General features: G+C 45.8%; 1 protein-coding gene and 1 pseudogene across 1 annotated transcript in view; one reads left to right on the top strand and one right to left on the bottom strand.

Moving 5' to 3' along the window:
- Positions 1 to 12,252, bottom strand: part of Ogdh (oxoglutarate dehydrogenase Nc73EF) — a 147,757-nt gene that overhangs the window by 45,512 nt on the left and 89,993 nt on the right. The window contains exon 14 of the mRNA XM_077650983.1: positions 10,183 to 10,453. Within this exon, the coding sequence (XP_077507109.1) occupies positions 10,183 to 10,453 (271 nt within the window). The remainder of the gene's footprint in view (positions 1 to 10,182; positions 10,454 to 12,252) is intronic.
- Positions 517 to 1,356, top strand: LOC144116266 (uncharacterized; annotated as a pseudogene).

Here is a 12,252-nt window from a genome sequence, read left to right as displayed (position 1 = left end):
AAAAATCCCAGTCTCGCTGGCAGCAGTCACCATCTATTTTATTCCATTTCACAAGAGAGAGAGAGAGTGTGTGCGTGTGCGTGCATGTGTTTGTGTCTGCGCTCGTATGGGGAGTGCATGCGTGCGTGCATGCGCGCGCGCACGTTGATTGTGAGAAGGATCCGAAAGTGTTCGATTAGGCTCTTGTAATACATAGCATTTACGTCTGTGAAGTGTTTTGATTCCTACCTTAAAAATGACATTGTCTTTTTCCAGGGCAACCTTGCTTACGTTGCAAATACCTACGTAAATCTCTGCAAGCAAGAAAATGTCGCCTGCAGAAAAAGGTTGCCAAGCCTAGTTGCAAGACATCCTGCCGACTCCGAGCTGCAAATATGAAGATCAAGAGGCTAAAATCCAAAGTTGAGACCTTGAGCGAATGCAATTCAAGGATGAAAAATGAAACTGCAGCCACAAGCGAGAAAATTCTGCAAGACAGGTTAAAACACTTGTCTCCAAAGCAGTAACTAGCTGTAAGGCAATGTTTTCAAGGAATGGATGTTCGAATGTATTCTGCTAAAAATGCATAGGCCAAAGCTCTACGATTACATTCGGAGACAAAACATTTTAGTACTTCCAGGAAAGACGACAATACGGAAGTACACGTCAAACTACATGGGTAGCTTTGGATTTAATGAAAAGATGCTTGAAACATTAAAACAAAAGACATCAGGGATGGGCACCTTCAAGTGCCATGGGGGCTCAGTAATTGACGCGATGAAACTCTCGGAGCATCTCTCTGTTGACACAGCGGGTAAACTTGCTGGTTTCGTCGATCTCGGGCCCTACACACCAAAAGGAGAAAAGCATGTCCTTTCCAATCATGGCCTCATGGTGATGTTTGTGCCTCTAACTGGAAGGTGGACCCAGATCTTGGGCACATTTGCGACAAACACCAATGTGAAAGGACATTTATTGTCAAAAATCATTCTCGAAGCTGTCATGCTAGCAGAATAAGCAGGATTATTTGTTGATTACATAACTTGTGATGCGGCACCCTGGAACCGCAAGATGTGGAAAATAATGGGGATAAAAGGAAATTCACAGCAAATATCGGGAAAAAGGACGCATCCAGTGGATGATACAAGATTCCTCCATTTTTTCTCCTATTTTCCTCATTTGGCGAAAAATATTCGCAATAGACTGTTACAAGCAAGCTTCAACACACCAGATGGAATGGTATGCATACTTCTGCATTAGAGAAGAGCATTTTGTGCATTTTTACCAGTTGCATATTATATGCAAGTTCTTTAATAACTACTAAGTATGTGCTTTTACTTCAGGTATCACTGGAGCCACATCGGAAAGCTTTCGAGCTTGACTCCAATAATGTCACCATTAAGGCAATGCCTCGGCTAACTAGGACACACCTTGAGCCAAACAACTTTGAAAAAATGAGAGTCACCTATGCTTTTCATTTGTTCAGTTCCGAGTCATTGAGAGGCCTTCAGCTCTTCAAGGCACAAGTATAAACCAACTGTGGAAAAATTGATGCAACACAAAAATTTTTCAGGTTTGTACTTTGAATTTTTATAAAATATACCTATATATGAACTGATGCTTCGAAGGTGTCTTTGAAACTTAAATTTATTGCTATGATTTCCATCCTTAAGTTTTCAGTCTAATGGTATTTTCGCTGGAAACTGTTTTCTTGATTTTTATTTATGTTTTCTATTTGTTTTCTTGTGCAGGAGAATGCAGTCACTGATTGAAATCATGACGTCACACTTCCCTGCCGAAGCCCTGAAGCCAAATTCGCCGAAATTACGAGAGCTTGAGCATTTTTTAATTTCTTAAACCAGTGGGAGAAACATGCAGACACAAAACTCTTTTTAAATTCCTCAACAGCGGAAGGCCTCAGAGTGTCGATCAACAGCACTTTAGAGCTTCTGAAATATCTTAGTTCCGAAGTAGGATACACTTATATCATGACATCTCGTCTTAGCCAAGACAAAATTGAAAACTTGTTCGGCACCGTGAGGCAATCATCAGGTTGCCATGCGCATCCAACCCTTCAGCATTTCCTGACCACAGTTAACTGCTTGAGCTATTATAATCTGGCCAGGAGCATTCCTGGTGCAAATGTAGCTAGTGAAGTATGGAATTCCCTCTTGACGGTACAGGACCAACGAGAAGGTTTCCATAAACAGCAGTTGGTTGATGTGCTGCTCAGCAATGGAGATCTGGCAGGAGCAGAATCTGCAATCAATGATATGCCTGTACAAAGCCACGATTATAACCTACAAAAAACTGACTCAAGACTCATCTATTATGTGGCTGGTTATGTGGCAAGGAAGTGCGTTTTAAAGTTGAAGTGCCTTGACTGCACGAACGAGCTTCTGCTCCCTGCTTCAGAAGGGAGGAACTTGGATGCAGCACAGTTCACAAGTGACCGTGACTTCGGTGGCCTATTGTATCCCTCCGTGAAACTTTTCAAGTTTATTACTGACCTTGAGGACATATTTACAGGGTGTTTTAGCTCTAACATGCTCCACCAAGACAGCAACATGGATATACTGGCTGTCTTACATACCAAAGAGATGGCAGCTATCGGATGCGATGAACACAGGAAAACACTAACAGCAAGTATGATTCGATTTTATGTAGTTACGCGAATGCGCTTTTATATCAAAGGCCTAAATAAGGCCCGGGATGCAGCACGCAGGAAGTCTCACCAACATTTAAAACGAAGTCGACTATGAAAGTGTATTGAATCTGTTTAACAATGATTAACTACAACATGAAGTGAGCATATGCTGCGTAAATAAAAGTGCACTGGTGGATATGACAACTGTGCTGTTCATTATTGTAGATATGATTCTTCAAATAACTTGTGTATACCGATAGCAAAGATCTAAAAAAGAAGTAAGGAAAAAATTACACCAGCAATTAAACCAGGAATGCATGCATTCAATATAGGGCATTCGAGCGCGTTGCGTTCGTAAAAAGCCGTCTCGGCGCAAATAACGCAGTGAATTTGAAAGTTTTTGCCAAATATGGTCCTATGAAGGAAACAATTAAGTACACCACCATTGCCTTACACCTGCGACAAGCTTCCTTTTTTATGCGTTTTTCGTTTTGAGGCCTATGATTATTGCTGAACCTAGAAAGTACTTTTTTTTTAATTTGTCATTGAACACACTCAAAAGTGAGGACACATGCGCAATTGGGCACGTATTTTATGCGGAGTGCGCCATCAGTCACAGATAGAAGTTAGCCATATGTACGACGCCTAAGTATCCAGCTCAACCACGCGCGGGAAAACCGATATGCGATGCAGTGCCCGTTTCCGGCCTGACAGCACAACTACAACTTGTTCCCACGACAGTATCGGAGCCTTGACATGAGTAAAACGAAGCTGCAAGAAACAAAAAGCAAATGCAAGAACGTCTGGCCCTGACTACTCTTCCGACACCCCGTGGTAGTAAACTGAAGCCACATCAAACGCCACACGAAGCGCTTATCCTAGCAGAACAGCGGCCCGAAGGCTGACGCACTTTCAAGTGCAGTCGACTGCAGCGCCACCACAACTTTCTACCGCTCAAGGCACGCTCCGGCGGAGGCGGTCACGCCACTGGGTATGTTCTAGTTCACTGTACCTCCAATATGCACCTCTTTAGCTCCCACCTTCATCCCTTCCCTTACAGCCACCTTTGGGTGTCCACCGAGATATGCCAGACAGTTACTTCCTTTCCTCAAAAACCAATTTTCAATTTTCCTGTGGGTCTTTAACATGCACTGACATAGCACAGAACACGGGCTCCTTTTGCATTTCCCCTCCATCCAGACATGGCCCATTGGCATTACTGCCCCTGCCATTAGAGCCCTACACAGCTGAGCTGGGTGGTGGATCAAAACAATGAGAAAATAGAAAGACAGAGAGGAGAAATCCCTTGGCTTTGCTCTCTTCCTCCTAGAATGGGTTGGGGAACAAGCGTGAATAAGATTTCTGAAGTTCAAATCAAGAAGGTGACATGACAAAGAGTTTTAATCTGCGGAGCAAAAAATTAGCTGCGGTTTAACTACTGTTGAACTCGGTTAGAGAGCGAAAGCTGCGGTGTATCGGGCAACTAGATGCAGCTTGGCGTCTGTAACCTTGAGTGTGCACGCTGGATAGGCGGCACATCACCCTTGCCACCCTTGCAGGTGGCAGTTCAATGGTCAACACCAAGGAGCACAATGAAGGTCAACCGCCTATAGCTTCAGTGCAGAAACACCACAATGCCAGCATGCACACCTGAGGTGTCCACTGTCCCAAGGGGCCAGTTATGCATCTTTCCTTTGCTTTTGAAGTTCCCCCCTTTTATCTGTTTGGGCGCAGCTCCTGAGCACCTGAAGGCCCCTAAAGGTCAGAGCGATGGAGAAAAATGAAAATTGGTTTTTGGGGAAAGGAAATGCACAGTATCTGTCTCACATTTCCCTGGAGACCTGAACCATGCCTGCCGCAAGGGAAGGGATAAAGGAGGGAGTAAAAGAAGAAAGGAAGAAAGATAATTTCGACTACCTAGGGATCTTTAACATGCACTGACATCTCACAGCACACCAGCACTGGCCGCAGGGTTGCGGGTACTCTCCGGGTACTTGGGATTAGTAGCCGAGCGCCCTAACCACTGAGCCACCACAGCGGTTCCTAAACAGATGTTCGATTCAATGTTTTTTAGCAGTTTTTTTCCATATTCGTATTCGATTCGTATTGAAAAATTTCGATATTCGTATATCCCTAGTTATTTCCCTTTATGTACTGCTACCAAGGAAGCCTAGGTATTGAAAACTTTTGCTTGGAACATGCCCATCAGTGGTGCAATGCAGGAAAAAAAAATAAAAGGTACAGTCGAGCCCAAATATAATGGCCCCACTTAAGACGAACAACTTCACTTATAACGAACGAGACCTGCACGACCGTCAAAATATACATTATTTCAATGTCACAAAATCACACGTATAACGAATGTCATTAAGCCCTCCTGATCGGTTACAGAGAACGGACGGCGTAAACTCGGCGCCGCGACGCGAGATAACCTGCCTCAGACCCCTTTGTGTCTGATGCCGAGCCTGATGCTTCGGAAGATGACCAGACCGGTGGCGATTTGTGGCAGTGCGTCGTCGACTATGACATGGGAGTCATGACACTGGTTGGAATGATTTTATTGAAGCGAACAGCTTCACTACGCGGGTCAGAGCCGAGCTTCGCATGAGCCGAACTGGTGAGTTATGCGCATGCGCGAAAACGAGTGACGTCACGCGACGCGCAGGTGGTCGCTCCTTGCCGCTGCCGTCGCCTGACCTTTCGGCGAAGCCGCACGCTACTGCACACGTGCGTCATGTGCATGCGCAAGGAGACTATATAATGCGATTGCCAGAGAATAGGCGTGCGCACTCGACATGGAAGGGAAGGAGTGCGGCTGCTGCTAGACTACGCAGAAAAGCTGAGAAACTAAATTCGTCCGATCCAGAAGTACTCGCTTGGGAGTTGGCTGCACAACAGCGAAAAAATGATAAAGCCAAAGCTAAACATGCAGCCGAAACGCATGAACAACAGGAAATACGCCTTGCTAAACGACGTCGGAAAGAGGCCGAAAAGCGTGTCTTGGCCGCATCTTCAGCCAGCAGCAGCAAAGCGAGTGAGGAAGAGGAAACAAGAGAGTCAGAAGAGGAAAATCCCAAGACTCGCCATTACAACGACCACGTGGTACCAATACCAGCTAAGCTACAAAGCATAACCATAACATCAAACCGAGCATAACTGAAGCTTTTCGCTTGTATATCCAGGCTTAACCAGAGCTAAGCCACTGCCTAATTTTTTTCTGTCGATGACAACGCCGACACCGCGGAACCATGCACGGATGAGGGCATCGTTTCTGAAGTGCGGGACGAGAGTGACATGAAGGAATCAGATGAGGATGAAACTTCGGAGCCAGCACCCATAAGCGCACCTGTAGCAATGAGCTACATAGAGTGCCTCAGACAACTTGTCTATGCAAAGGGCCTCGGCGATAGCACGCTTCTGCTTTAAATAAACTGGAAACCTTCCTCATCGGTACAGTGCTGAAAATACAGACTCCGTGACGGACTTCTTCGCAAAGAAAAAATTTTGTGTTTTGACAAGCAACTGTCTTTAAAGGGACTATGCAATAAATTAATTGAGATTACATAAAGCAGATGAGAGATAGGCATTTCATCACTCGTCACCCCAACGCAAGAATTTTTAAGCTAGCATCAATAACAACGAAGATATAGACGATTAAAAATTACGCTCCTACTCTCCCCCCCTCAACTCGTACACGCGGGGCACCAGACAAAAATAAAGAAAACGGGTCTGGGACTGGGCCCCGCCTTTGAATACGTCATCAGATGACGTTCGCTTTGCAACTTCTGGTTGTCGCTCCTAGCACCCCAGCAGCAGCGTCGGCGGCGTGGCGGCACCTCTCCGGTCTCTCTTCGCCTTCCTGGATTGCGGCGCGCGTCGGGTTTCTTTGCTTGTCATCTGTTGTAGTTAGCAGTAATGGACACGGACCTCCAGGCGCGACTGCTCGCTTTTACGGCCGCGATGGGCATCGAGCCCTATGCGTGCCCACGAAGAGCCGTGCGAGTGGCTCCGGAACTCCCGACAGAAGGAGGCACCAGAGGAAAATTGAAACTATATGCGCGAAGGCAATGCCCTGGCCCGCGCTTGCCCGAGAAGGTCGCGCGGTGGCACGAGCAGACGATTTTCACGGCTACCAGAAGTGTGCCCGTGACATCGTGGCTGCCGTGGCTCCAGCGAATGACAGCGTCTGGTGGCCTGGTGGCGTCATGGGTACGGTGACGTCTTTCTTTCACGATTTTAGTTCCAAAATCGGTCACTACGAGCACACCAATCGGCCTGCAAATTTTAAAAAACGTTTTTAAACAATTTATACTAAATTGCCAGCTCAATTCTGAAGACTTATACTTGGTGTGAATGCTCATTAGCATCATTTCTAAGCATTGAAAACATTTACAAGCGACTCTGAATTCTTTGCTGTCCCTTTTAAGGGGGGACGAGGGTCTTAAACCTTACTTCTTTATTTATGGCTAGAATGTCATGAAATTGTGCACATAGATGCGTTTTTCTCTTCTGATTCCAAAAATGTAATCATAATTGAGCTGATAGTCAGATCAAAAGTTATCGTACAAACTCTAGAGCGTAATTTGGTAATTTCTTATGCAGTTTAAATGAACTTTCTCAAAGTTTTGTTGCTTTTAATTGCATGAATTGACAGCCGGAGACTTCCCATACCCGATGACATTCTTCGTTTTTCTCTAAAGGCAAGTCATCCTGATATATTATGTCGTGAATATTTAACACTGCAACTCGTTAAACTAATTGCAGATTGCTATTATTAATGCGTGGCCTAAGCAAAAAAAATAAGATTGTCATCGGGTACCTTATTTCTCTCTGAAGAAAATGGTACCAAGGTTATTCTTGCGAGAGAAAATGAAGTTATCAAAATCCTGCGTAAGGCTGAGGAGATAGACCAAAAACATGAAACTGAGAAAAATGCATTTGAAGTTTGACCATAGTATGTTATAAGATGAATAGTCAGTAGTTTCACTGTGATATTTCCCATCAAAAATGACATGTTCTTCCCATTTCCAAAACTGTCTTCGGATTCTAAATATGTCAACTAAAACTGAAGATATCACAGACAACCCAAGGTCAAGATGGCATATGCCATTAGGAATTCAGCAAAATTTGTGAACTTGAAAGCTAGCCAAGACAGTGGCAATGCTTTATTAGTGTCTTGCCAGTTATTTGCATGAGGGCTGTAAAGGCTTAGTAACTAAACCGTTCCCGTCCATGATGACAGTGATTTGCACCTGTCCCAGTCTACACCTGTCCGGGGCTGAAGTCTGGGGACCTGTCTCCACTGTGCCTCCTAGAGAGACTTTCCTTTTTGTCTGCATTATTGCTCAAAAAGAATGTTGCTTCCTTCAGCCTTCTCTGGTCCTTTTCAAGGCTGCGATGAAGGATGTTGCAGTCTGCATCATAGCTGAGGCTGCGTTGCAGACTTTGCACCCATGCCGGGCTTGATCATGTCTGCATGTTCCGTGCGCGCGGCAATCTCCTCCGCTGTGTAAAACTCTGTGTCGTGTCGACAAAATGTGCTGGGACCGAGCCTGGATTCTGGAGCAAATTGATCAGGCGTTGGGACGGGCGACGCTAGCCGAGGTCCGAACAATCCTCATCCGGCACAGTCGAACGTAGGGCATACGATGAGGCAGGCAACGCTCGCTGTGGCTGCTAACAATCATCCGGCACAGTCAAACGTCCCGACATCGAACCGCGCTTCACGTTGGGCGGACAACGCTTTCTCCCGTACGTACTACGAGTCGTCTTCTTCAAACGTACGTCTCCCGGCATCAGTTACATTGTACTGACAAAGTATGCGACGTAGGAAAAAGAAACCGCAAAACAGATCTCGAGAAACTTTGCTAAGCAAGCACTATGCAAAAAGAGACGCAGACAAACGCGCGAAACGGGAACCACGACGGCGCATAAAAAAAAAAAATGGCGCGCCGGTCGCGTCGGTTAATGGTAAGCCTTGGACGAGAGGCTCCCCTCGCGCGCGCGCCCTCCAGCCAATTAGCGGCCAAGAAAAGGCCTTCGGAAAACCGGCTACTGCGGTCGTTCTCATTGACCGACGCCATTTTTACATGCAGCAAAATGCGCACAAAGAAACAAGCTTCAAAACGAGCCCAAGATGGCGCCAATCGGCCAGATGCTTTGCCTGCGGCACGTGTGGGAAATTTGTTCGAACAAATTTCGCCCGTTTCGGGCCATTTCGTGGCTCCCGTGATGTTTTGAAAATCGATTGTCGTATTTCCCATTGAATTGAGCGTTAATATTTTGAGGGCAGGTGCCTGAAGGTACAAACATTTCGAAAATGCATTTTTCTCAAAACCGATTTTTTGGCCATATTTCGCCATTCTGAGACCTGTGTCGCCCCTTAAAGCTGTGGTCCACTTACTACGAACTTCGGGAGATAACGAACGGATGCCACGTGACGCTCACATTCGTTAAAAGCGGGCTCGACTAATTTTTTTCCACAAGAGAACTTCAAATAATGAGGAAAAGTTCAGTTGCCAACCACATGAAATGCATGAAATGTAACCACACCGGATATGTAACTTTTTATGCTAATTTCAGAAATTCATTTTATATTATGCTAGCTGATACAGTTGTGGAGCAATTACAATTAACACTATTCTTAAAGTCATCCCGTGGGCATTATGTAAGTAAAGAAAAAATGACCAATTTTTTTATATAAGCATGTTCACAAAGTCCTGTTCTGTGCAATAAAGCTATTCTTTTTTTTTAGATGCTCAGTACTTATGGAAACAGAAGTTGAACTCCAGCATGCATATTTACATGAAAATGTTTCTTACAAACATACCCAACTCCTAACTTTCAAAAACTCTTGCACATGTACATAGAAAAGCCGAGAACTTTATTGCACTCCTCAAAGTCTCAGAATTCATGAGCAAAAAACAGGATCATTCTACTGTCAGTTTTTTATGAAATGCCGAAAAGATGAGCGACAGCAATTGCACAAAAAGTGAAAACTGAGAAAATCAACTTTGAAGTTTATTTCCTTATTGGCCTCATTTACCACCTGGTACTCTTTTGCGTTTGATCAGACGAATGCGGGACTGCAATCAGAGGAAGCTCTAATCTCTCCTTCTCACTTTAATACAGATTAAGGTGCTCCATCGTACAAACCCGCAGAATCCCCGATGCACCGAGACCATCATAAAGGCGGTTTGTTCACTATTTTCGATGACTGCACATCAAAATAACGCAATTTTTGAAATTTGTACTGCATATTCCACTATAATTTTTTGCCAAGAGACCAATGAACACGTGAGGATTAGGAAAAAATAAGTAAATTGAGAAATAGAAAAATTGACCACATTGGCTCTATTCGTTGCAGTGTCCCCCCTTAACAACAAGAGCTAATGCAGCAAGCTACTAAAGCCTTCGAGATCACTGCTCACGAGAAATGAGCCGCAACTTTTGGGGGTTACACAGCTAGTTGCAGCCACCACACCACCAATGAAGGCAAAAACGGAGCTGCCTACCCGTTCATTCTCCAGCCTTGCATGATGTTCACACACTCGTACCTGAAGGTTCCCCGCTCGACGTCCTGGCCGCTGAGACGCACATGGATGCCCTCCTTCAGCAGGGAGCCAAAGGCCATAGCCTCGCCCAGGGCCCAGTCAATGGTCTTCTGCTCGACCATCTCCAGGCGTGACTTGAGGATACGCCGCAGGCCCGGGTGAATCTTGAAGTTGCCCGGCGGGGGTGAGCTGAATGCCATGCCAATGTGCTGTAGGATGTCCTCGGACACACCCGTGGGGTCACACTTGATGGGGTCTCGCTCGCCAAAGAAGCCTGCATTGCTCATTGATTCACGTAAACATTAGTTAAGAAACGTGAAATGATCGCCAGTCATCGTTTCCTACATAACCCAACAACATCCGAATAGTCTAAAATAAAGCCAAGAGCCTAAGGGAATGGACCTGGAATCCAAAATAACTGAGAAAGTAAATGTAATGGAGGTCGGTGAACCTCCATTACAAAAAGACAGTGGGAGCCGGCAAGCACGCAACATTTACTGCACAGGAAATGTTTTGTGAAGCTATTTCGCACCCTAATTATTTCCTTTTTTACATATGGCTAGGCTTAGCTACTCAATGCGCTCACCCGAGGCTGCAGTCTTGGACTGATGTGACGTGCTGCTAGCAGCCTGCTAGTCCACATGCCTGTGCCCTCCCTGAAGGAGCTGGCCCCAGTGGCCATCTGACATATTCCTGCAGCCCAGCATGGTATGGCCTTTCCTCTCCCTAACTACGATGAACCACAGCGTACTTGTCTTTCAAGCCTGTTTGTCCAGTCTTCAGCCTTCTTTTCGTTTGCTAGTACGTTCCCTGGCTGTCCGATGGACACCCCACTTTGGTACAAGGGAATGGCTAACTATAACTGCAGTCAATGGCCACACATCCCACCGTTGGGTGCCCTATCAGAATAGCAGATGAAAAACTCCGTGAAAGCAAAGTGGAACTGGATGCCACCGGTGGTCACCTTCACAGCCTTTTTCTCCTACAGAGCAAATTAATGCACGACTCAAGTGCCCTTGCTTCGCCAATGTCCACCACAAGGCATGACCTAGAACTCTTGAGTTGTGAGAATTGTATCTGGGTGCAGTGCTGGTGCTATTCAAGCAGAAATCTCCCATTAGTAGCAATAAGCAGCAGGCTTAACGCAATGATACAGTTTGGCACAACTAGTTCATGTTCCCACCACTGAACATGGAAAGGATGGCTTATGAAACCCAGGTGTACACTTGGTACAGACCTGTAGCAAAACAAGTGAATATGCAAACCATGACAACAATCGACAGCAGCGTCATTAGTGAACGCAACCAATACGCATGTCAGACATTACTCAACATACGGTGGCTGAGTGGTTATGGCGCTCGGCTGCTGGCCCGAAGGACGCAGGTTCGATCCCGGCCACGGCAGCTGAACTTCGATGGAGGCGATATTCTAGAGGCCCGCGTACTGTGCGATGTCAGTGCACGTTAAAGGGACACTGAGGAGAAATTTAAGTTGGCTTGTATCGATAGAATACCAGCTCCTGATCACAAAAACATCGCTCTTACTGAAAACAAAGCTCTTGTAAGGTAGAAAATAGCAAGAACCATAATACAGGTATCGCCACCACAGGCCAATCTCGCAAGTACAAGCGTGGTGACGCCATAGGACAAGAGACGCCACCTTGGAGGAATTTTCCATCCTACTTGGTTTCGCGAATCTCTGAGGCTGACAAAGGCAGGTTGCGCAGATCAATATTGAAGTAAGTTTTGTTTTAGAACCAATAGTGCACTTTTGTCACACAAGGAAGGCAGGCAAAAGACAACCTGAATGTTGGAAGCAAAGAAAACGAATGCTTGGCGGCGCCACAGGCGGCCAGGAGAGTTTCGATTTTTTATGGCACTTCGCGTCTATGAGCTTAGCGTGCCCCGTGGTATTGTTTTTGACGCTGTTGTGATTGGAAGCCCCGACAGCGGGAACAGACGAGCCCGGCAGGCGCCATCGAACTATGTTTGACCAAAGGTGCTGTCGTCCTGAGAAGAGGATTAGGAATGGCTCCTGGCGACGGTGAGCTGTGACGACAGGCCTCTCATCCCT

Source organism: Amblyomma americanum, chromosome 1 (genome assembly GCF_052857255.1).
Source record: "Amblyomma americanum isolate KBUSLIRL-KWMA chromosome 1, ASM5285725v1, whole genome shotgun sequence".
In the NCBI taxonomy this organism is placed as follows: domain Eukaryota; kingdom Metazoa; phylum Arthropoda; class Arachnida; order Ixodida; family Ixodidae; genus Amblyomma; species Amblyomma americanum.
Note: the sequence above shows the minus strand (reverse complement) of the source record. Positions and strands in the feature narration are given on the sequence as shown.